The following is a 26,417-nucleotide window of genomic DNA, read 5'->3' as shown; positions in this document are numbered from 1 at the left end:
CAACTTAGACACTGGCATGTACAAGACTGCACACAGTCAGAACTCTCCGGACCCCAACTCCATTTGGTTTTCAAAATTCACTGCCTTCCTCAATTTCCCCCAGGGACTCAAAGGGGTGGGCAGCCCCACACTGCCAAGTGGACCCGCATATATCTTACTGCCTAGACAGCCCAGGCAGCAACAACACGATCCAAGGCGGCCTCTCTAAGCACGGAGGATCCTGGGAGCTCTTGCTGGCCAGCAGCCTAGACACATTAGTGAGTTCCAGGCTCAGCGAAAGACACTATCTCAAGGGAATAAGGCAGAGTGCTAGAGAAGGACATGGCCTCCTTTGGCCTCTGCAGGTGCATGCACCCCGCCCCCAACACACATGTACATCACAAACAACACACACACGCTCACACACCCCACACCACGTACACTCTACGCCTCCCACATACCCCACCACTCCACAACTCCCACACCCCACATCCTCCAACTTCCCCAATGACAAATACTAACATTTCTTTCTCTGCCTTGGCCTCCCTGCCTCTCACTTTATTACTTGTTTTGCTCCAGTCCCAGCCCTATTATTTCCCAAGACACCTTGTGCTGTGATTTGCATTTCTAATCTGTGTTTATCTTGACTTAGCCTTGTTCTTTCTTTTACCAGTGTTTGTGTTTTTCCCTCTAATCATTATTTCTGATTCCCCTCTCTCAGCAGGGACCGTTTCCCTCCCTGGCTGATGTCATCCTGGGGTGACTGTCTGCAGCTGTGTGGTGACCCACCTCTTGGACTTGGGGTCAGAAATGTGTCCATCTGCTCTTCTGTGTGTGCGTGCGTGTGTGTGTGATATGAGTATGGTGTGGGAGTATTTAGTGTGTTTGTGGTGTGATGTGTGTGTTGTGTGGAATGAGTATGGTGTGGGGGTGTGTAGTGTGCCTATGGTGTGTATGTGTGTATTATGTATGGAATATGAGTATGGCATGGCAGTGTGTAGTGTGTTTGTGGTGTAGCATGTATGTGTGTGTGTTATGTGTCGGCTATGAGTATGGTGTGGGGGTGTGTAGTGTTTGTGGTGTGGTGTGTATGTGTGTGTTATGTATGGGATACGAGTATGGCATGGGGGTGTGTAGTGTGTTTGTGGTGTGGTGTGTATGTGTGTGTTATGTATGGGATATGAGTATGGCATGGGGGTGTGGAGTGTGTCTGCGGTGTGGAGTGTATGTATATGTGTTATGTGTGGGCTATGAGTATGGTGTGTGTGTGTGTGTGTGTGTGTTTGTTTGTTTCAGAGATCCATCTGCAGGAATGTTCCTTGGGAGCACTGCCCATTTTGTTTTAGAGAAGGGATCTCTCATTGATGCGAGGTTCACTGAGGAGGCTGGCTGACTGGCCTGCTTCTCCATGTCCAGTGCTGGGACTACAAGCATGCTCCCATGTTCTGCTTTTTGTTGTTATTGTTGTTGTTTGTTTGTTTCAGCGAGTTCTGTGCATCAAACTCCGACCTCGAGTTCTCATGCTTCAGGCAAGTACTTGACCAGTTGGTTCATCTCCCTTCCTAAGATGGTAATGTTTTAGAGGAACTCTGAAACCACGAGGGGAGTTTCTAAAACCCAATTACAAAGGAAAGTGTATTTTTTAAAGGACGCTTGGCACAGTACACAGAAACAACAAGAGTCCTTTAACACAGATAAGCAGGTTGGGTAGAGTCAGGCGCGGTGACACACACCTATGATCCCAGCACTTAGGAGGCAGAGCTAGGATACTCTTGAGTTCTGGGCTAGACAATGAGTTCCAAATTAGCTTGGGCTGAACAGTGAGCTCCTAACTCAGAAATCCAAGGGCTGGATCAATGAGATGGGGTAGAGGCCCTCCCTGAATGTGGGTGTCACCACTTCACACACTGGGGACCCGTACAGAACAAAGTGGGAGGGGAGGAGGAAGCCTACCAGCACAGGCTCTTCTCTCCCCTGATTCCTGGCTGCCCCAAGGTGAGCGGCTGTTCCTCCTCTCCCTGCTGCTAGGAGGCTGCTTCACCACAGCATGGGGGTGCAGGGCCAGCCCTCAGTGGCCAAAAGGCACTTTCCCTCCCTTAAGCTGCTCTGTCTGCTATTCTGTCACAGTGATGTGAAGGGCATGGTCCGGAAGGGGGCAGTTCCAGGTGAGGAGAGCTGGGATGCAGACCCCACGTCCACAGAGCAGAGGAACGCTAATTCTCAGACACAGGAGACAGATGGAGATCTGGCAGCCTGTGGCCAGGCTAAGCCCAGACGTGAGTTCATGGGACTGACTGCCATGTTCACACCGCTCTGTGTTCTTGTACTGATTCAGTGTTTTCAAAAGAAAAAAAGGAATTTGAAAAGAAAGCCATGAGCATGCGTGAGGGACTGAATTTCTGGAAACACAGCAGAAACAGTAAAGCTAAAGGGAAGGCCTTGGTTCTTCCTGTCAGTGGGGAAGCAGGGTCCACCCCATGCTACACTTCTTTCAGCCCAGTCAAGCCAAGGCCCTAGGCCACCCAGGCAGATAGGCCCCGGGATGGAAGGTTCTAGTCTGACCTGCACTCCCGGGTGCAGCAGGAATGTTCAGCAGTTTGCCATCATATCCACACCGCCTCAATTTCCTCAAGCCTGGCTGTCTCGAGACAAAGCCCTTCATCCCAACTGAACAGAACCAATACCTCTGCGACTCTTCTGAGCCCTACCGTGCTGTCAATCATCCCTTGGAATCAGTGCTTCCAGCTAGTTTGCATAGAGCCCCAACAGGCCAGGAAGCAGCACTTGGTCTCCCCAAGCAGCTGCAGACTCCAGGGGTCCTGACTCCCACTCCCAGTCAGTGGCCTTATCTGGCTCTGGTTTGTAACATTGACAAGAGCGGGAGGTAGCCTGAGCTCATCTCCATCTGGTGGTCATTGAGAATGGCAGGACCCTGGTCATCTATCCTCCCTCTGTATGTCCTTTGATCCTACTGTACAAAGAGGTCATTGGACAACCCTGAAACACCCATTAACAACGGCATGCCTCTGATTCTGACATAGGAACATGATACCAGCAGGGGGCGCCCTTGGCCTCCCAATTCCAGTCCCCTCCCTAGGTGCCCTGAGTTCTGAGACCATCTCTTCAGCTCAGCCTGAGCGTTAGTTAGCATGAGAGCATGGCTTCATAGGCTACATTCATGTGTGCAAACACTTATACATGTCACAGATACCGTCTGGGCCCTTTTTCTTTTAAATGCAGGGCCTCATGTATCTCAGCTGACCTTAAATTCACTATGCACCAACGGTGACCTTGAACTTCTGATTCTGCCTTTACTTCTGAGTGCCGTGATTACAAGTAGACACCCCAACCCCTGGTTTCTGGGGGTGCTGAAGATGGAACCCATGGTTTCCTGCATGTCAAGCAAGCACTCTACCCACTAAGACATCTCCCCAGCCCTGGGCATTATTTTTCAGTACTAGCATGCTGGAAGAGCCAAGGCTGAAGTTCCCAGACTCCCTCGTTGTATACACTGTGCAGACATGCCACTGCTACCCTGACAATTCGCCAAGAGAGGGCATCTCATGAAAGCTTCAATTCCAGCGGGGCAGGTGCTACAGACCTCAGTGCCAGCATGCTGGTGACAGATTATCTAGAATGATCCACCAGGTCCACCAGTGCTGCAAGTGTCCAGATGTGCTTTCCATGGACGCTGGGCTAGGGTGCTTTAGGGAATCAGTTGTGGGAAGACTCCTCTCTTGTTAAAGATGATCTGGGTAATTTAATGTGCTTGTGTGTGTGTTACTCGGCAACTGTTCTACCAGTGAGCTCCAGGTACACCTATGGTGGAGCGTTTGCTGTTGTTTTAGTACTGATGATTGAACCCCTGTCCTCCCCAGTGCTAGGCAGGTTATCTATGCTAAGTACTTCTTCAACTCACCGTGGGATTCTAGCCAAGTGCTCTACCGCTTAGCTACACCCCAAGCCCTCAACAGGAGATCCTAGGCAGGAGCTCTACTGCTGAGCTATGTCCCCAGCCCTGTTTTTACTTTATAATTTGAGACAGGGTATTAGCTGTTCACGCTGGGCTTGTACTCACTAGGTAGCCCAGGCAAGCCTTGAGCTTGCAATCCTCCTGCCTCAGCTCCTAAACAGCACAGGTGTCACGTGCCTGCACCACCAGGCCTACCTAGGGAATTTTCCTCACAGCTTCCCAGGGTGGTTAGGGGAAAGAAATGGGAGGGCAGTGGCTGAGTAGCTGAAGTCTGGAGTTCAGCCCAAGGAGCCTGCAGGGAACTCGATGCTGCAAGGGAGGGGACGATAACTAGGTCACACTTACAGTTGCGCCTGCTTTTCCGCTAGCTCTTTGGTTTTCTCCTATAAAGGAAAAAAAGAAAGACAAAATCAACTGTGAGAAAACAGGAGAGCACAGGGATATACTCAGAGACACATCATCCCGGGCCTGCGGGATGGCTCGGTGGGACACGCGCTTGCCACACAGTCCCTGAGTTCTATCTCCAGAAGCCACACAAAGGTGAAGAAGGGGAAGGTATGCTGCAGGGATCTTAGAGCTGCAGGTGGGCTGCACAAGCCCCACTGTGAGGTGGTACTCTTGACTACAGCAACCATGTGGTTAAGGGCTGCCTTATGGGATCAGGGAGCCACTACACCCTCGAACATCCTTCCGAGTTTATTTAATGTTAAAAGGACTCCCGGAATCACTTTTCTGAGCTACGGCAGCCAGACCTGGTAGTGGGAGTTTCCCCACAGAACCCTCAAATCTGGCAATGATGCAGGCTTGGGCAGGTGATGACTTCAGCTCTCCCAGCACTGAAGATATTACCAGAGGCAGGAGCAGGCAGAGAAACACACACCTGCAAACTGAGCACTCCATCTGGGAGATGGGGCAGAAGAAGGAAGAGTTCAAGGCCAGCCTGGGATGGGAGACTGTCTCAAACAAGCACATAAGCTAACAACAGCAACTTTTTAAAAAATTTAAGGTAGTTCTTATTTTCTAGATTATGGACCCCTATTTCTTGTTTCTTTTGTTTTCTTTCTTTGACACCAGGTCTCTCTATGCATCCCTGGCTGCTATGTAGACCAGGCTGGCCTTGAACTCACAGAGATCTACCTGCTTCTGCCTCCCAAATGCTTGAATTAAAGGTATGTGCCACTATGCATGAACTTATTTCTTTTTAATCTTTAATTATTTTTAAGTCTCTGTGTGTGTGTGCATCTGATTATCTGCATGTATGTGCACCACATGTGTGCAGTACCCTTGGAGGCAGTGAGAGGTCATCAGATCTCCAGAAACTGAATTTACAGGCAGTGTGAACTGTCTGATGTGGGTCCTCTGCAGGAGCAGCAAGCGCTCTTAAGTGCTGAACCACCTCTCCAACCCTAGGGCCCTATTTCTAAAAACTGTATTACATAAAAGCCCTATATTTCCATTCTTTAATGAGAGGAATTTGTCTCATAACAAATATTAACCCTACCTAGTGGTTTCATAAACTCCTAATTCTCCTCAACAAATTCTACTGCAAAGATAGAAAGGGAGGACTGATTTCATGGGTTGTCCTCTGACCCTCTGACCTTCAGACCTGCACCCATGGAACAGGCACTCATACCCATACACAGACACACACACAAGGAAAGAGAAGCCACTCCTCAATACACATCACTCTGTCTCCTTGAAAAACTCGGTAGGCAGCCGGAGACACCGGGACTCTGCTATTCCCTCTTAGCTAAGCTTTTTCCACTCTACAAGACTTTCCCACCGATTCTGCTCCCCCCTTCCTGAATGTGATCCACACACCTCATGACAGAAACAGAGCAGTCTCCATTTCACCCAACCAGCCATTTAAATATTAGGAGCGATGGGACAAACACTCTATAAACAACTGTCTAGTCATGCTTCCTGTTACGTTACAGTGTATTCTCGTGTGTGTGTGTGTGTGTTCCTCCACCACGCTCTATCTTATTCACTTATTTACCTAGAGACAGAACTCTCACTGAGGCTGAGGCTGTTTTAACTAGACTGACCCCTGGATCCACACCTCTCTAGCCCTGAGTCCTGAGACTACAGAGACGCTCCTAGACAAGCAAAGGCAAGATTCGTGAAAGCCTCTAACAACCCTGAGCAACAGAGACACGTTCGGTCCCTGGGAGTCAGGTCACCTTAAGGGCAGGAGCTGCAAAGCTGCTGATACCTTGGACCGCACCAAGCAGCCTGTTCCGGTGCTTTTACTTGACCCGCCCAACAGGTGGCACTGCTGGGCTTTTATGAAGAGTCCTGAGGGGGGCGGCAGGGAGGGAACTGCTTGTAGTGGGAGAGGCCATGGACACTGCTAAGAACCCCATGAGATATACAGGACTGGCTCCACAGTGAGGAATTCTGCACGGCCCTCCTGCCCCGCCCCCAGTCTACTGGCCCAGGTTGACCTGGAGGGAATGTGCCAACAGTTGACTGTCCTGCTCCTCACTACCAAACTGACCTGGTGGAAAACACGGGGCACTGAGCCTGTGGATAGTGGTCTGGCAGGGCTCAGACTCAGACTCACTCTGAAGGCAAAATTCTACACTGAGGCCTACAATGCCCAGCCTGGTGGCCTGCCCAGTATGGAGGTGTAGATGGACAGACCAGCCCTTTCCCAGTCTGACATCACTGTGGTGACATCAGAGTAGTGGCAGGCCTTCGACTCTGGCAGGCGGAGTCCAGCCATCTAGTAGCACCAGTCAAGACACAAGCCATCACCCCCACGCACCCAGACGGTGTCTCGGACCATCTTGGAGATCTTGAGCAGGAGATGCCTGAAGTTACCGGGCTGGAAGTGAGTGGCAGAGTGCTGGATGCAGAGGCAGAGGAGGAAGGCAGGTGTCAGCTTGTAGTCATCACCGCCAGGCTCAATCAGCGTCATGATCCTCTGCAGCAGTGTGTCCTCCATGTCGGGCTCAAACTCCAGGAGCAGTGACCGCCGCCGGACCACAGCAGAAGGCAAGGAAGAGACCCCACGGGATCTGAGTACCGCGCCACACATCCTACAGCTCTGTGGTGCAGCCCCAAGGCGGGCAATGGCACAGGCAGGCAGTGGCTGTGCTTGCCCAGGGTCCTTGAACAGCAGCAGGTAGTAGAGACCCAGGGAGAGCAGGTCGCCGTGTTGTAGCACCACGGGATTCCTTCCCACTTCAGAGAAGTTGACCGAAACCGACGCCCCTGCGATGGGCTCCAGCACCAGCCTGGCCCCAGCCTGTCCACCTTCTGCGGACTGGTGGCGGCGAATTGTGCAGTGCAGGGGCAGGATGTCTGGGGCAGACAGGCTGATGCTGGGTTTGCTGGAGGGTGTGCGCTGGCCCACTGTGTGCCGCTCCCGGCTGAGCACATACACCAGGCTATCCTAAAGAGCAGACAGATGACTTAGGACAGGTCTGACGTTAGTCGTGGCAGCACCAGCACAGCAGTGTCCCTGTTCCGGCAGCCACATCTTCCTAGGTTCTGTTCCCAGGACTCCTTATAGCCTGCCACCCACCCCAAGTCACCAGTAACCTGTCACCTTGGCAACCCTTCCCTGACCACCCCAGCCTATCCCAGAGGACATGGCTTCTCTACACGAAAGAGACCCATCAAGAGACAAGGGCTGAGAGCCGCAAGCTGAGGGCTGCCACACTCCCCAAGTCAAGCAGTGTAGTAGACCCTGTGCCTCGGTTCTCAGCTCAGCATGGGGCATCTCTTGAGACTGAGCCCAGGAACCCAGAATGCTGTGAAAAGTACAGAGAACTGAAGAAAAGGTAAGTGACGACAGGATGCAAGCAAAGCCGGCTTCTTGGGAATCAGATAAAGAAGTAAGAAATGGCTCTGGGAACTGGGTCTGCTGGCACAGGCCAATCACCTCTGCATTTGGGAAGGAAGCTGAAGCAGAAGGATCACATTCAAGGCCTGCTTGGGTGACAGTGAGTTTCATACCAGCCTGGGCTACATAGAAAGACATTGTTTCAAAAGCGGGGGAGGGGGATGAGAACAAGCAGCTAGGACAGCACAGTTACCAAGTCACAATCAGTTCCCACTGTCACCTGGCCAAGGACAGGCCTGCCCTTCTCTTTCTCCCTCCCTCCCTCCCTCCCTCCCTCCCTCCCTCCCTCCCTCCTTCTCTCTCTCTCTGCCTCTCTCTCCTCTTTCTCCCTCATACACACACATACACACATGCACGTGCATGCACACATACACATCACACCATATATCCCTGTCCCAGAGGCCTGAGACAGAAATTGGAAAGTGGTTTAGCACAGAAACCCAAGGAGGGATGAGTTCAGTGAGCACCCTTGTGTGGCTGTTCCCTGCTGGGGCCTGGACAGAGGACACAGGCAGCAAAACGGCCTTGCACCCCACCTCCCATCTCTCCCACAGCTGCCTCTGCTGGAGGCAGGGTGAGGCCTGACCTACTGGGAACTAGGAGTGGCTCACATGCTGCTGACTGTAGCCTTGTAGCAGCAGCAGGTGCGGGCATTGGTACAGTGAGTACCGCATGCTATCAGGGGTGGGCTCCTCCGGATCCTGGGTGGCGTCAGCTAGTGTGGGTCCTGGACTTAGGCTGGTCTCGCTGACTGTACGGCGCAGTTGAGTCGGTGGGGAGTGTTGGGTAGCCTCAGAGGTGAGGGCTGGTGTTCCCTTGGCGCGGATACGCTGTAGCCTCCGGGCTTGGGCGTTTATCCCTGGAACAGAAAGAGTGGAAGCAATGTAGTCAGAGATCTCAGCACGACTCATTCTCAGATTGTCCAGACTATGAATCTCACTGAGTCATTTGGACACCTGTCATTGCTCTGTCACAAAAGGTTTGGAGATGGGTCTAAGGTCTCTGGACAATGCCCATGTCCCTTCAAAGTTTAGGCATTGCCTTGATGATGCAGAAGTAACAGGAAGGCCTGCCCCAACAGGCAATCTCAGAGCAGGTAGGCCAGTTTTCCACACTTTGTGGCTCAGAGGCGACCATCACATACCTTAGCCTGTACTATGGCCCCCATCTACCAAACCTACAAAACAAATTCCCGAACACAGCACTGCTCATCCCAGATCAGCATGTCACCACCACAGAGCCTTGTCCCTGACACACCTACCCTGTCCTTCCAAGCTCCTATGTGGGTCAGGGTAAACTCTTTGGGGATAGGGTATTCTGGCTAGAGGTGATGGAACCAGTCGGTCACTTTACAAGGCAGAACTGGCCAAGCTGCCAGTCACCTGCTGGTCTACTTCTGTCACAGTATGGCTGCCACCTTCCGGAGGCCACATGACCTGACCGGCCAGAGTAGGTGCATACATATGAACACACATTTAGGCACAAGAGAATGCAAATATACATGCATCCAAATATACATATGCACATAAATGTATAAATACACATACACAAATAAATGCATGTAAAATGTACACAAATATATATGCACACACACATGCATAAACAAATGTAACACACAAGCACCATAAAATACACATATTCATGCAGCCACAAGCACACATGCACAAAAATCCTGAACTTCACACTCCCATGTGCAAGACGAAGGTACAAAAACATAATCACAGGTGTATGTGCTCCCAGCTCTGTATACATACAGACATTCACATGCACACGCTGCTGGGAAATAGCATTACACTCCATGAAACACTTTAAAAACCTCATGCTTTCAAATACAGAAAATGTTCTCTAAAGTACCACTGCTGGGAAAGCTCCCAGCAGGATGGATGGAACCCTGGGGACCCAGTTCTCTGTTCCCAGCTGATACTGGCGCTTTCTTCCCTGAGTCCTTTGCTGAGTCCCCTCTATGCAGCTTTGTCCCTATCTGTAGCATCCTTTCTTCCAGCCATTACAAACAAAACCAGACAAAAGCCAGAAGGGGACCCGGGAATGGCTGCGATGCACACCTTACCGGGAGCTGGTGGTTGAGCTCTGAGCTCTGCCCTTCCTTCCAGAAGGCTGCCTGCGCATCTGCAGCCCGCAGGGGGCCAGGGCTGCAGGATGGAGGCTGGCCAGCCGCAGCGTCAGGCTATGAGGCTGCTCTACCCGCTGCAGAGCCCAGCTTGCCAGCCCAGCAAGAGACAGGTGCCCAGCAGGTGGGGCTGAAGCCCCACCCCTGCCCTGTCTTGCCTCACCCTGCCCCCAATCTGTAAAGAATGCCAGATGCTCAATTTGTCCTCACTGAAGAACCATGGAACCAGATTGAAAAGAAGAAAATAAGGTCCAAAATGATGCTCCCCACAAAGCGTTCCCCAAATCCAGGGCTGGATGATGGCAGAGGATGCAATTCCCTGGGGACATTCTAGAAGTTCTGGCGTTGCAGAAAGCAGCTGAATTGAAGGTAGCCTCTCCCCTTTATTTCCCAGGGCTCCCAGAAAGCCCTGAGGTTCCATGACAGGCTGTCCCACAAGAGACACTAACAGCTGACAGAAATCCTGTCTTTTTGAGAAAAAAGCATTACCCTCTCAGATGTGCCCCTCCTAGCCCCCACCTGTCTAACCTGTCTGCCAATATCAGTGCCAATGCAGCGACCTCCCCGCTCCCTGCCCCCTACTTCCCAGGTCCCCTTCCCTGGTTCCGACTAGGCTCAATGAGCTTCCAGCTTGGGACTAGGAATGACAGGCCAGGCTTTCGTTCTGGGTGGCAGTGGTTGGATGTGTGCCCAAGTTCACCAGGAAGCATGCAGGAGCCTGGACAGGCAAGGCCGTGCAGCAGCCATTGCAGCAGCGTACACCATGGAGACCAGCAAAGCCAGCAGCTCACAGCTTCAGCAGCAATCTCATGCCTCCCTCCTCCTCTGTTGTCTGCTATGGGACAAGGACATGCACTTTGCACCAGCCCTCCCAAAGGGAGCTTGGACTCAGTGTGCAGACACTGCAGATGACGCTCTAGGGTATAGTGGAAAGAGCATCTGGCAGGAGAGATGACGTGTTGCTCAGTACCACGGGCTTGCAGTTTACAAGTCCTATGAACCAGGTATGGTTCCTGGTTTGTGAAGAAGTGCACACAGGTCATCACTCAATACAGGAAAGGCCCCAGGGGACTCACAGCTCATGGGTGGGATGGAAATGAATGCTGTAATGGGCATGTTGGATTTAATAGGAAGCCTTGTGTAACATGATAAGATGCATGCTTTATTTTGTTTGTTTTTCGAAGAAACAGGGTGTCCATAACACTTTTTATTTATTTACTTGTTTATGTATTTTGGTGGTGTGATGTGTACATGTGTATGCATGTGTACATGCACACGAACATGGAGATCAGGACTTTGGCTTTGTGAAGCAAGTTTTCTCCTTCTTCATGTGGGCCCCAGAGATCCAACTCAGGTCATCAGGCATAGTAACAAGCACCTTTACCCACTGAGCATCTCATTGGTCCTACCTTGTTAATTTTGGGGGGGTTTGTTTGTTTGCTTGCTTGCTTGCTTTTAAACAGAACTTCTCAGGAGCTTGTAACTTGTCAAACAGGGTAGGCAGTCTGGCCAGCAAGTGATGGGATCCTCCTATTTCTGCCTTCCCAGCACTGGGATGACAGGCACATGCCTCCATAACTGGCTTTTTTTTTTCCAATAGGGATCCCGGGGATTGAATTTAGGTCCTCATGCTGGACCATCTCCTCAGCCCCTATCTTACTTTGAGGACAGTTATATGATCTCTCTGCCTCCCTAGCACCAGAATTACAAACCCATACCTCTCTGCATGGCTTTCTTATTTCATCTTTAATAATTCTAAACAAATGTAGCAGATACCAAGGTGTCAGTAAATTCACCTAATTCCTTTTCTTTTTAGTTTTTGGTTTTTTGAGACAGGGTCTTATTACATAGATCAGGCCAGACCAGAACTCATAATTTTCCTGCCTCAGTCTCCTGAAGATTGGAATCACAGGCCTGTGCATCATGCCTGGTTGAGTTTCTTTACTCTTAAAGGCCTTTCTTCAAATGGGCATCATGGAATCTTACTGTTCTAAAGGTCCCTCACTTGTATGGGACTTTATTTTTCCCTCCTCCAGACAAGTGCACGAAGGCAAGGGCCCAAACCATAGGGCCAGGGAGACCAGTTCTGAGGACCTGTGAGTCCCTGAATTCTTAGAAACGGCTGTGGTCACGGCACCCCTGGGTGGACCCATGAGCTTCAGCACTTACACATCAACTCAAAGTGCAGCCCTGACCAGTCACCTCCCCATGTGGCCTCTGGGCTGAAGGCCAGCAGCGGCCAGTAAGCTAGTATATCTCACAAGTCAATCCTGAAGCGATGGACAGCATTGCTGGGCGTCATGGCTGGACACACTCTGAAGCTGTGGAGGGTCTCAGAACTGGTGTCACATGACCTAGGAGGAGCTCTGGGAGTTGGCAGCCAAATGGGCATATGTTCTAGGGCCATACACAGCTGGAGTCTTGGACAAGAACGAGGTCACTCCAGGTGCCACCTACAGCCAACCAGGGGACTTTGCCAATGTGAGGGAAACAGTGGGAAATGCCTCAGAGGAAGCCACCATCTTCCACATCCTCGCTCTAGGTAAGTTAAATGGCTAGAGGCTCAAGCCTTTCACAGGAGGGCAATTCTGAATGGAAAACTACTCGTCCCAGGTAACCATGCCGGGCCTTGCCATGTGTCAAAGAGGACGGAGACAAAGAAATACAGACACCTGTTCCCCTCTTCTGTCGCAGTGATGTCTAGCCAAGGCTCTCATCTCCTGAGGACCACACCTCTGCTCTGGTGTGGCTGAGTTCACGGCAATCAGAGGTCCTGACTTAGTAGATCTCAGGGAAACCTGGGGTATCAGTCACTGCCATGTCTGACCGAGGTCGCAATACACTGTGGCTGGGAAGTCAATGATGGATGGAGCACGATACGTAAGCAGCTCCTTCCTTGGCGGTGAGGACAGGGAGCAGGAGCAGTTCACGAGGCTGAGGAGCAGAAAGCAGCAAGAACAGGCCAGAGCCGGAAGCAGGTCTAACTCCAAAGGCCTGCCCCTACTGGCCTTCCTCCAGCAGAGCCCTGCCTCCTAAAGCTTCTAGTCTTGAAAACAGAGCCACCTTTGGAAACAAGTGTTCACAGCATAAGCCTGGGCCAGGGAGATAGATGGGTTGGTGGGTAAACACAATTGCCATACCAAGCCTAACAATCTGAGTTTGCTCCCCAGGACCCACAGGTGGGAGGGAAGAACACACTCTCACAAGCTGTCCTTCCTCTACACGTTGCCATGCAGGTGCCTGAGTGGGAATGCACACTCACGTGCGCAGGCAAACACACAAACAAACAAGTAGGTAAGTAAATAAATAACTTCGAATAAATGTAAAGATATTTTTCAGATGGGTGTGGTAGTACAGGTCTTTAATCCCAGCACTCAGGAAGCAGAGGCAGGCAGATCCCTAAGGGTCCAAGGTTAGCCTGGTCTACATAAGAGTATTCCAGGTCAAACAGGGCCACAGTGAGATTCTATGTCACACACAAAGGGGCCTTCCCCCTCAAGTTCAGAGACCTCTGCTGTTCCACAAAGACACTTCCACTGTTCTACTTGATAAATGCTCAGGCTCTTGGTGTGTTCGCCTTCATGGTACTCAGAAACCTTGTTTTTGTTTTTGTTTTTTTCCACACAAGGACATGCTTAGAGACCCTCCTTGCCCCCAACCTGGCATTTGCTAATCTATGACTTCCCAGATCCAGGAGCAAGATGAACAGGACCCAGTGTTCCATAAGGTCGCGTGTCCATGAGCAAAAGTGTCCAGGGGACATCTACCCACATAGCTCTGCAGGTCTCCCAGAGGAAACACCTGAGCAAGCAGCTGGGAGTGGGAGGAAACAGTACCTTTGACACCGGAACTCCGGATGAAACAGAGTGCCAAGTACAGCTGGGATGGCGATGTGACACCAGGGTACCCCCAAGGAAAGACCCTAGGAGCGCTACTCCTGACCTCTCTGGATCATCCATTCGATGGCTGCCTGGCCGCTTTCCCTTCCACAGAAGCTGCTGGCTAATGTGTCTCTCTCAGTAGAGATGGGGGGAGCAGGGGTGGGTCAGCACTAACAAGAGCTGGTCACTGTCATCAGAGCAAGCACCCTGGAAAGCACAGCACAGCTAGCTCTTCCTGAACGTCACTTGCTTCCCTCATCACGTCATTCAGTGGTCTCTCCCCTGGTCCTGTTTGCCCATCCTTCCCTGGCTCCACGGTTAGAAACAGCACAACCAGGAAGTCCGTCAGTATTCCTTGCCCAACGCCCTGAACTCAGATGAGGCTACCACAATGGTGGATGTGCGGGGCAGCATTCTGGCGCTGGGGTTTTTCTAACGTGAGGGGAAAAGTCTATTTTAAAGGGTGGCTTGTGCCAACTGGGGACACACTTCAGTAAGCCACAGCTGCTATGGATCCCTGGGTCTGAGTCATCTGTGAGGAGTCTCCCTGTCGCTGGGATACCCTTTTCTAAGTCAGCAAAATCGTGGAGCTCTGTCACTAGAGCAAGCAATTCTCGATGCAAACATCATTTAAAATGCACACTAAACTCCTTTCCAGACACAAGTGGTGATGCGTGACTGAAAGAGGCTAAGGCTGAGAGACTGCGAGTTCAAGGCCAGTGTAGGCGATACAGCAAGACTCTTTTATAAAAAAAAAAAAAAAAAGTGAAAACCAAGTGTAGCGATACACACTTTTAATACCATAACTTGGGGAGGGGAGCAAAGGCAGATGGGTATCTGTGAGTTCAAGGCCAGACACATCTTTAAAAAAAGAAAAAAAAGGACTGGAGAGATGGCTCAGAGGTTAAGAGAACTGACTGCTGTTCCGGAGGTTCTGAGTTCAATTCCCAGCAACCACATGGTGGCTCACACCCATCTATAATGAGATCTGGTGCCCAGAACAATATATACATAATAAATAAATTTAAAAAAAAAAAAGAAGAATGAACAGGGGATGTGGCTCCATTGGTAGAGAACTTGCCTAGCATGCAGAAAGCACAAGTTCCATCCCTAGCACAGCACCTACTGGGTGTAGTGACCTACAGCTGTAGTCCCAGCCCTGCGGAGGTAGAAGTAGGGCCAGAAGTTCAAGGTCATCCTCAGCTACTTGTGAGCTCAGGGTCAGCACAGGAGTGAGACTGTCTCAAAGCAAAACACTTTTGTTTTTCTTTTTTTAAAAAGAATTACTTAGGAATAGTGATAAGAACCTCCTTAATACACGATTAGCCTTTCTCTAGGTAATAAATGCAGTTTAAATTTGTTTTTTTGAAACACGGTCTGACAACATAGTTCTGGCTGTTCTGGAACTCACTCTGCTAGGGTTGTTGTTGGATTTTTTTGGGGACCACAGATAACGACACAGAGACTTATTATTAACTATGACAGCTTGGCCTTTAACTTAGGCTATCCCCAACCAGCTCTTACACCTTACATCAACCTGTTTCTATTAATCTACCTTCTGCCACGTGACATTTAACCTCTCCTCAATTCTGTATGTCAACTCCTTCTGTATCTTGCTGGCATCTCCCTGGAACACCTAGATTCATCCCTAGTTCCTCTCTCTGCCTGGAAATCCTACCTAACCTCACCTATTGGTCATTCAGCTCTTTATTAAATCAATCAGGTGCCTTAGGCAGGCAAAGGAGAACAGGAATACATCTTTACACAATTTGCTCAAATATCTGGCAACACAAGTTGTCCTCAAACTCAAGAGATCATCTGCCTCTGCCTCCCAAGTGCTGGGATTAAAGGAGTGCACAGCCACCATCACCGCCAGGTTTCCTCTGCTCTTTACACAGACAGCTCAGGACTCACTGCCTAGGGAATGGTGCCACCCACAGTGGGCTGGATTTCACATCAATTAAGGTAATTAAGACAACCTCCTACAAGCCAACCTAATCCCTCATTGAGACTTTCTCCCCTCTGGTGACTCTAGGTTGTACCAAACTGACAAACTAACCAGCACAACAGCATTTGAGGACTGGATTAACCCGTATGTGAAAACTGTACAGAAAACGTATAATGAGGGGCTAGAAAGATGGTTTAGTGGCTCAAAGCTCTTATTCTAGAATGCAGAAAATGCTCTTTATGGCTGAGCACCTCTCCAGCCTCACCCCTTCCTCTCTTTCTTTCATTAGAGATTTAGTTATTTAGTGTTCATGAGTGTTTGTCTGCATGAAAGTCTGTGCATCACTTGTATGCCTGGAGGTCAGAAGAAGTTATTGGATCCCCTCAAACTGGAGTTACAGATGGTTGAGAGCCACTTGTGGGTGCTGGAAATAGAACCCAGGTCTCCTGCACGAGTGACAGCCATTCTGAATCACTGAAACATCTGTCTATACACACCCATACACACATGCACACACACCACAAAAGTTCACATGTGAAAAGGAAAAGGTGGAATAATCCAAATGCTGTAGGAATTCCTACCGCCAGTAGCCTTTAAGTTACCCGCCCACTTGGGCGTGGCCTCTTATATATTTATGCTGATGTAAAGCACACATCTGGCCTCTTTTCTGGCTGTGGGATTTGGTTGCTGTTCTCCATTCCAGCAGAGGATTGTGATTTGTGAGTCTACCCCTAAATAAATAACCCTCTATTATTCTCAATTCTGAGCTAGTGCGGGATTTCTTTTAAGCTTCCTTCTTCAACCAAATGGCCACCAACTAGTGAATAGCAAAGAAAGAACTCTACATCCATATGATAGACTACTACTAGCAATGAAAAGAAATCAAATATCGTGCCTTTTGCACACAGATAAGCCTCAAAAATACCAGTGAGGTGGCTCAGTGGGTAGGGATCTTTACTGCCAACCCCAATGACCTAAATTTGATCCCTAGGATCAGACTAGTGGAAGGAGAGAAAGATTCCTGCAGGTTGTCCTCTGACCTCCACATGCACTCTGTAACACATACACATACATAAGTAAGCAAATAAATGTAACTACACATATATGTGTGTATTTATTTATGTACATATATATATGTTAGCTGAGTGAAAAAAGTCAGATGCAAAAAAAATCACATACAGTGTCATACGATGTATATAAAATGTCCAGAAGGAAGTTAATTTCCAGGTCTGCTGTGCAAGCATGAAGACATAGGTTTGATCACAGAGCTCCATCCCCAGCAGAATCAACGTAAAAAAAAAAAAAAAAAAAGCCAGGCGTGGTGGTAGGTGAGAAATAACAGGCCTTGGTAACCATAGAGTTCCTGGAAGCCAACAAGACAAAGACCCAAAGATCTCTGCCACTCTAGGCTTTAAAGTTGTACCATCAGCCTTGTCGAGGACTGAAGTCCCAGCACCCAAGGCCCATTCAGGAGCTGAAACCAGCTTATGTTGCCCTCTGCTGCTCGTTGCTATTGCCAGAAGTTCAGGAGTGTCTGGGCTTGTGATACTCTATCCTGAGCAGTGATTCTCAACCTGTGGTCACAATCCCTGTCAAACCTCTATCTCTGAAAAATATTTACGTGATTACTCATAACAGTAGCAAAATTAGAGTTATGAGTAGCAATGAAGTAATTATATGGTTTGGGGGTCACCACAACATAGGAACTGCGTTAAAAGGGTTGGAGCATTAGGAAACTCGAGCACTCTTGTTCTGGAGCTAGAGCGACAGGCCTAGCTCTCAAGGCTTACAGCTGTGAGCCGGACCTTGGGGTCTCCAAGGCCTGGCACTGCTTCTCCTCATCTATTCAGTTTCTCTCCAGGTAGAAAAGGACTCTACCATCAGCGAGTAACAGCTACTGATTGTGGTGATGACTGCAGAAGTCTATGAAGGTGCTGAAATGCCTTTTAATTAGATACTAAATACAGGCGACCTTAAGGGTGTAAAAGATACCTTGTGAGCTGGGGAGATATCACATCATAAAAGCTTTTAAAACACGGCAGGTATCATTTTGCTAAGGCAGACCTAGCCTGACAGAAACAAGGAACACAGGCTGCAAGAAGCTGCAACTGATGGAATACTCAGTGTAGGAGCTACAGAGGGGTTAGAACTCTGGAGGCAGGGGCAGGAAGGTCTCTGAGTTCAAGACCAATCTGTTCTATGTATAGTTTCAAAAGAGCCAGAAACCACAAACACACACACAAATAGTGTCAGGAGTTGCAGAGATGACTCAGTGGTTAAAGCACTTGTTCTTGAGTCCAGTTCCACATCAGGTGGCTTACAGTCATGTAAAACTCTAGCTTCTTCCGGCATCTCTGGTACAACACACACACACACACACACACACACATTAAATCTAAAACAAAGAAGATGATGTATCTGAACAATTTGGAGAAAGAGAGGAAGAAAGAACACACACAGAGAGAGAACACACTGACTTACTGACAAGCAATTTGCCAGGCATGGTGCAACTCATGCATGTAATCCCAGCATTTGGAAGGCTGAAGCAGGAGGAATGTCATGAGTTTGAGACTAGCTTTGACTACAGAGTAAGACTCTGTTTCAATTAATTAATTAACTAATTAATTAGGTTCTTCTTGGAGCTAAGTGCCAAGAAAAAGCAGAGGCCAAAATGATCATCATCAATTACAAAGAAAACTAAAGTTCAGACAATAGAAAAACATCAACCTTGGTGCCTTAGCTACTGTTTTATGTTACTGTTACTCTTCATGGTGTGAAGAGACACCATGAGCAAGGAAGCATTTAACTAGGGGCTGGCTTATGCTTTCAGAAGGTGCATGGTGCTGGAGCAGTAGCTGAGAGCTTACATCCTGACGTGCAGGCAGGAGGCAGAGAGAACAGGACGCCTGGCATGGGCTTTTGAAACTCAAAGCCCACCCCAGTGGCACACTTCCTTCAAAGCAGCTACATTTCCTAATTCTTCCTCAACAGCCCAGCAACTGGGAATGAAACATTTAAGTATATGAACTATGGGGGCCGTTTTCATTCAGACCTCCACACTTGGCATAGTCCAATCTTCAGTATATAAAGAATTAAATACAAACAAAAGCCCTGACGTGCTGATTATTTTGAGGCAGGGTCTCACTATGCAGCCCAGGCTGACCTAAACTCAAGACCTGCCTCAGCTCTGCCCCCTCTTTGAGAGTATAACGGACTTGACCTTACTGTGTGAGGGGCTGGCCTTGAACCCTGATCCTCCTGCCCCTCCCTTCCAAGTGCTGGGTTCACAGGCTTTTGCCACCACACACAATTGATGTGCTGGGGAATCTAACTCGGAGCTTTCTCCATGATGAGCAAACCACTCTACCAACTGAAAGACATCCCCCACCCCTACAATTGAATTAAAGCCGTGAGACACTGAGCACGGGGAAGTGGCTGGATGGGGAGGTGCAAACGGCCTATATCACTAGAGAACGTCTGAAGCTTTAAAACTCAAGAAGGGGCAGGACTACACTGGTCGTTTTAGAGGTGCACTGGGGGCTGAGGAAACAGCTCAGGTGGCAAAGGGCTTGCCCTGAAATAACAAGAGCTGAGTTCAATTTCCAGAACTCAAATACGAAGTGCAGGCCAAGGAAGTGAGTGCTTGCAATCCCAACACTGGGAAGGCGAAGACAGGCAGAGAGAGCCTCTGGGCTCACTGCCAGATGGTAAGGTATAGGCCAGCGAAAGACCCTGTCTCAGAACAAACCAACAAAAAAGGCAGGGGCACCTGATGAACAACACTTGAGGCTGTCCTCTGACCTCCACATGCACACCCAAACACACACACACACACCTAGCTCACAGTCAAATGTCAGGGCCACAGGGGAAGGCAAACTAGGAAGAAGAGAGGGTTGGCAGGGAGCCGGGATTCTGTTTCCCTGGTCTTAAGCAGCAGTGAGAAAGCCTCCTTTAACTCTGCACATCTGACTGGCGGTGACAGACTTTGAGAGGACATGCTTGTCGACATACTGAGAGACACCGTGAGTGTTCGCGCTGGCAGGATCTACTCTGGTTCCCAGGTACACTCTCCTGCCTCTGAAACTAGGAAGCACCCCATGTTCACCTTGAGCTAGGCAGCAGCTGTGACGCAACAGCTCACCTGATGTCCGTCCTGAGACAGATCTCCAACACAGCAGTCATGTGAGGCAGAGGAAAACAAGCAGGGGTTCCAATTGCTCATTCCCAGAATCTGTGCCTACAGACCGGGGAAAGCTCAAGTGATCCGGGGAACACAGAAAGTCGGCATGGAGGATGGCACTGAGACTCTGTGTTGAGAAGAGCTCAGTGGTGGAGCTCCTGCCTAGAATCTCCCAGGGAGGGTGGGCGTGGCTCACTAGTTGAGCACACACTGAGTGAAAGGCTGGCTTGTGTTCAGTGGCAGAGCAACTGCAAGCCCTGGGAGATTCATCCCAGGTCGGTCTGTCTGTCTGTCTGTCTGTCTGTCTCTCTCTCTCTTACACACACACACACACAGACTCTGAACTCCAAACCTATTTGACTATTATATACCAGTTTGTGTAAGCTCAAACCTATCTAACACAGAATGAAACCCATGTGTGAAGCCATGTTTAGATTTTAGTAGATTTCCTTCTATTCTCATTCCCTCGCTCTGTAACACAGACTGGTTTAGAACTCACTATGCTGCCCCAGTTGGTTCTGAACAACAACAACAAAAAGAGCTACATGTGGCATGGGAGGTGTGTGTGTGAGGGAGGGGGGAGGGCGGGATTCTCACTCAGCAGCATCCTCAGGGGTCCATGTCCCTGCTGAGGTCATTCCCGGGTCGTGGAGCACAGGAGGAGGCTTTGCTAATAAATCAAGGCCACTTATCTGTGGATCTTAAAATGTGGACTACAGTCTGGTCCTTGTCACATGTGTTCCTTCTTATCTGCGGGGGTTTCTTTAGCAGGTCGCAGGGGAGAAGTCGGGGAGCTCCATAAGGAAGGTGAGGGGAAGGATGGAGAGAGAGAGAGGATGTAGAAAGTCCATGAGTAGAGATGGACATAGGCCTCCAAACAGCAGGAAAGTTAAGTCCCCCACCAACACCTGTATTGACCTGGCCCTGTGTGACTTGGGTGGGGCAGGGGTGAGGCTGTGCCCCGACTCCACCAAGGGAAGAGCATGTAGTCTCAAGCTGATGTTTTCACCATCAAGAATTACAGACATGTTAGCATGCAGAAACCACATGCAGCTGTAACATGTACTCTGCATGCAGGAGGGTGCTGGAAGTCGGGTGGAGGCTGGAAGCTTGAGGAGCGGGAAAAGAAAGGCCCGCCCTACCCGACAGGCAGTCAGTGGAGATGAGACAGTGAAGATCTTGCTGGTAGCTCTGAGAATGGGAAAAGCAAGCAGGCCTCAGAAATGGAGACCAACAATGCTGCCAGTAAAGGCTGGGGGTGTGGGGTGATGGGGTGGGACAGAAACTGCAGGAAGGAAGTCCTTCACAGGTCCAGGCTGGGGGCTCACTGAACTGAGTCCTGAGAGCTGGAGCACAGCTTGGGGCAGAGAGAGTATGTGAGGCTCTAGGTTTAATCCCCAGCAGCCAAAGGAAGAAAAAGTAAAAGAAAGGGAGACAGAGAAGGAGGAAATGAGAAAGGGAGGGAAACGGGGGAAGGGAAGAGGCAGAGGAAGGGAAAAAGGGAAGGAGAGGGACTAAGAAAAAGAAAGGGAAGGATGAGAAGGGGAAAAAGGAGGGGAGGAAGGGGAGGGGAGGAGGCAGAAGAAGAGAGAGGGAAGGGAGCCCGTGGTGGAAAGTGGATTTGTTAGTGGTGACCCAAGTGCACAGCTGAGGAACTTTCTAGGCACAGTGTGAAAGTTGCTACCAGGTTTCCGCCTGCTGCTTGCAGTGAGGGAAAAGGAAAGAGGAAACTACCAGGCGGGTGGTGGCGCACGCCTTCAATCCCAGCACTTAGGAAGCAGAGGCAGGCGGATCTCTGTGAGTTCGAGGCCAGCCTGGTCTACAAGAGCTAGTTCCAGGATAGGCTCCAAAGCTACACAGAGAAACCCTGTCTCGAAAAGCAACAACAAAAAGGGGGAAGGAGGAAGAGGAAGAAGAGGAGGAGGAAGAGGAGGAGGAAGAGGAGGTGGAGGAAGAGGAGGTGGAGGAAGAGGAGGAGGAGGAGGAGGAGGAGGAGGAGGAGGAGGAGGAGGAGGAGGAGGAGGAGGAGGAGAAGGAGAAGGAGAAGGAGAAGGAGAAGGAGAAGGACTGTCCCAAACAAATATGGCACAGAGAGGCCCAGTGAGGGTGTGGACATGCCTGTAATGAAACTGGAGAAACATAGAAAGACCAAAGGCATGCCTAGGGATGAATTTCAGTGCTACAGCAGGCACAAGGCCCTACATTCCACCTCCATCCAACACAGAAAAATGTGTAAACAAACATTTCACAGTTCTCAGCCAGGGCTGGAGATGGCTCAGCAGTTAAAAGCACTGGCTGCTCTTGCAGAGGACCTGAGTTCAGTATCCAGCACCCAACATCAGATGACTCCAACTGCCTGTACCTCCAGCTCTAGGGGATCTGATACCCCCTCTGGTCTCAGCTGGCACCAGGCATTCACGTAGTGCATGTACACGCAGGCAAAACATCTATAGATATAAAATAAGAATAAATAAATCTTAAAAAATAAAGCACTTCAGAGTACTCAACCTCACAGGAGACTCTTTCAAGGGATGGAGGGGTTCCCACGGATTTTCTCAGACCAGAGGAACTCAAGGAAACTTAAGAGCACTGTTTGCTTGTAGAGGCTAAACACAGAAGGAATGAGCTCAGAAATGTGTGTGGGCGTGGCGTTTGTGCAGTGCAGTGAATTCCCAGGAAATCCCATGGCTCTTGAGAAAACTCTATCAGTGGAGATGGCCAGGACTGAACAGGTCAGAGGGTACGCAATAAACAGAACCTGACAGGATCCTGGTTGACAAATACGCTGTCACCAAAAAGGATGGGTGTCCCAGAATAGAACGGAGGACCCACCGGGTGGCTGTCATGAGGGACGCAGGGGGCAAGGTCAAGAGGTTATCCCCAGCCCTGGAAACTTCACACAAGAACCATGACTGGAGTCTGTCTAGCTGGATTTGAAAATCACGTGGGACCCGTAACCCTGTTCCACCTCCCACCTGGCCCGTAACCCTGTACCACCTCCCACCTGGCCCTTGCTGACAGTTACTTACTTGTGCCTGTCTGTTTCCATTGCAGGCTGGGGGTATTGAGCAGGCAGTTTGAATTTCGAAGGTCCACAGAAAGGTAAAAAACTGTGCCAAAGGGGCCGGAGAATTTGCTGCACTCCCTAAGAATTTCACTTCAAGGGCCGAACGTGTGGGTGCACACCTTTAATCCCAACACTCAGGAGGTAGAGACAGAAGGATCTCTGTGAGGTGGAGGCCAGCCTGGACTACATAGTAAGTTCCAGGGCATCCAGAGCTACAGGGACTCTGTCTCAAAAAACAAAGAACTGCACTTTATGGGTTTTACCCAGAGCCCTCAGCCACATCTCATTAAACTGATTAAGATGGTGAGATTTAGGGATGGTGAGATTTAGGGCTTAAACTGATGGTACTGGATGACCTTGAGGTAGGGTGGTGCATCTTGCATGTGGAACACAGGTCTGGATCACTAGGGTCCTGGGTTGGATTGTGGTCACCCAATGACCCCACCCTTGAATATGAGAGACCCGAGAAGATGATGTCATTTCATGATTGTGGTCAGTCGGATGGCAAAAGAGAGTCCTTCCATCATAAATACACCCGATGGACTGGTGGCATGCGTTAGCAGCTAAGAGACCTGCTGCCAAGCCTGCTGTCCTGAGTTCAGTCTCTTGAACCCACAGAGCGGAAGGAGAGAACCGGCTAGAGCTGTCCTGACCTCCACATGTGCCACGTCACACACAGAATAATAAATGCTAGTCAGTTCACACTAGATTCACTCAAAGAGAAATTACCCGAGTGATAATTGCCACAAGCAAACACATGAGCCTGTGTGTGTATACTCGCGTGTGCAAATGAAGGCCAGAGGTCAATCATCAGTATCCTCCACAGCTGCTCTTTTTATGTTCTGAAACATGGGTTCTCGCTAAACCCGGAGCTCACTAATCCAGTTAGACTGCTAGCCAGTGAGCCCCAGGATTCTCCTGAACGCTGGGATTCTAGACACATGTTGCCAACACATAGCTTCTACATGGGTGCTAGGGGTCTGCACAGCAAGCACTTTACACACTGAGCCCCTCTGCAAGCCCTAGATGAGCCTTTCAAAAACAGAAAGCAAGCCAAATACTCTGGGAATGTGGGGGATTAATATGGTGGCCCTACAGGCCTCAAGATGCTGGGCCCTTGGGAAAGCTGTATTTAAAAGTGCTCTTGGACTTCAAACTTTTGTGTGTTGTGACATGCAGAGGGTGTCATGCCTTTCAGCACTCATTCCTTACACTATAACCCCTGCACTTCTGGGGACACCATTTTCCTGTGCCTACTGCAGACAGGCTGGCCATGTGTAAGTTCCAATTGATGAAGAATGAGGGACGCTCTTGCTGGGATATGCTTGGGGGGAGGGGGACATCCGAGTGGAGAGAGTGATGGTTAAGCTTCACTGCAGCTGGATTCGGAGCCACCTAAGAGACACACTTCTCTGAGATGTTTAACTGAGCGGGGAAGGCCTACCTCAGATAAGGGCAACACTACTCCAGGGCTGGGTAAAAAGGAGAAAGCAAGCCAAGCGCCGACATTCATCTCTCTCTGCTTCCTGACTGAATACAAGGTGAGCAGCTGCCTCCTGTTCCTGCTGCCACAGTTAGGTCTTCTCTCATTGTCATAACCGCTCTGCCAGAATGGACTGTCCCTGCACTTGAGAGCCCAAATAAACTCTTCCTTAACTAATACATGGAGATCTCTGGCCTTTCCCCAAATCACCCTGCCCTTAGCAACCTGAAGAGGAAGGGTGTGAACCAGACGTGGGTCTGCAGCGGGAACAGCCCAGAGCTCTGGGGTTGGGGGATCCACCGGAGCAGTCCTGGATGTAGCACCTAGGATGTGAAGAGATCCAGACCTGTATCAACTCCAGTGATTGATTCCCTGGCCAGTCGCTCCTCTTAGCTCATCTCCAAAGGGCCTGCAAAGCAACACCTTCAACAACTGCATTTCTAACCACAAAACATTCCACATACAAGGGGATGTTCGCAACTTCCTGAGATTAAAAAACAAAACAAAATCCTGTTGCACCTCCCGCCCACCATAAACATGGCCCCTGCAGTCTGCTACTCTCCCACCCCTCCTCACAAAAGGCAAACAGCTCAAGTTTTACTGACATTTTTAATTGCACTAATCCCTGTGATGGTCACTGTGTGACTTAACAGAATCCAGAATCACCTAGAAGATGGGCCCCTGACCTTGTTTTAAGCGAGGTGGGAAGACCTGCCCACTGTGGGTGGCACCATTCCCTGGCTGAGATCCTGGACTGTAGACATGGAGAAAGGGAGCCAAGTAGCAGTTTACATTCACAGGTCTCTATTCTCTGCCGATGAAGTGTGCTTACCTGCCTCCTGCTCCTGCCTCCATGCCTTCCTTTTGAACCGGAAGCCAAAATATCCCTTTTCTCCCTTGGATTGCTTTGTAAGGTATTTTATCACAGCAAGCAGAAAGAAATGACTACAATTTGATCTTTGGTCTGTTTTGAGACAGGGTGTCCAGGCTGCCCTGCAGCTTGCTAAAACTGCCCAGGCTTGCTTTGAGCTTGGAATCTTTTGCTTCAGCTTCCTGAGTGTTGGGATTCCGGGGAAGAACCAAGGCACCAGTCGTGTTAACACAGTGAAACTCTAAGTTCTTCTGTTTTACGCCGTATTTACCTTACATAAATCACATCACACTTTACATATTTTGGGAGGATTTGCTTTCTTCCTCAGCATGACCATCCATCTTTATCTTCATAGGAGTGCATGAAGCCATGACTTGTTTGATGTCATATATTTAGGTTCTTACTCTGAGAAGGTGGACTCCCTAGTCCTTCCCCACTGGCTGTTCTGCGCACTGTTTCTAACTTGGCTATCACCTATCAAGACTGCACTTGTCTCTTGGTTACTATCAGACAAGAGTCTTGGACTTTTCTGACACTATGCCATTTAAAGGAAAGTACTGTTTTTTAATAGCTCACTGCTGATAACAAGTGTGTAGAGTCCTTGGGGAAGTGGATCAATCACCAAGATGAAGCATATCAGCACCCACATTGTGATGCAGAGATCTCTGAGAGTAAAAAAAAGTAGAAATTCATGTGTGGGCCTTCAGTGAAACGCCCATGCTATTGTCTATTGTAGCTGTTTATTGAGAAGAGCTCAGTCTGTAGCCCAAGCTGGCCTCGAACTCTGGATCCTCCTATCTCCACCTTGAGTGTGGGGATCAGAGGCATACATCACCACACCTGGCTTTAATTTTTTTCTTACTTGTGTGTGTGTTTGGGGTAGGTGGAGAGAGAGATAGATGTGTGTGTGTGAATGTGGGTACACTTGAACCAGTTAGAACACAGATACAGAGGGAGTCTGATCTCTGCTTCCACAGTAGATTCCAGGGATCAAACAAGAATCATCAGGCTTTGACAGCAAGTGCCTTTGCCTTCTGAGCCATCTTGCCAGCCC

The 26,417-nt window shown here is 49.6% G+C and overlaps 1 protein-coding gene across 3 annotated transcripts in view; it reads right to left on the bottom strand.

The window, feature by feature from the left end:
* The window catches only part of Radil (Rap associating with DIL domain), a 70,689-nt gene that overhangs the window by 18,613 nt on the left and 25,659 nt on the right, over positions 1-26,417 (bottom strand). For all 3 annotated transcript variants that reach the window (XR_009056866.1, XM_057765757.1, XM_057765756.1), the window contains exons 3-5: positions 8,417-8,664; positions 6,723-7,352; positions 4,298-4,335 (exon numbers count right to left, since the gene is read on the bottom strand). Coding sequence is in view for 2 of the 3 variants with exons in the window: in XM_057765757.1 (XP_057621740.1) it covers positions 4,298-4,335; positions 6,723-7,352; positions 8,417-8,664 (916 nt within the window). In the remaining variant the exon portion in view is untranslated. The remainder of the gene's footprint in view (positions 1-4,297; positions 4,336-6,722; positions 7,353-8,416; positions 8,665-26,417) is intronic.

Source organism: Chionomys nivalis, chromosome 3 (genome assembly GCF_950005125.1).
Source record: "Chionomys nivalis chromosome 3, mChiNiv1.1, whole genome shotgun sequence".
NCBI lineage: Eukaryota > Metazoa > Chordata > Mammalia > Rodentia > Cricetidae > Chionomys > Chionomys nivalis.
Note: the sequence above shows the minus strand (reverse complement) of the source record. Positions and strands in the feature narration are given on the sequence as shown.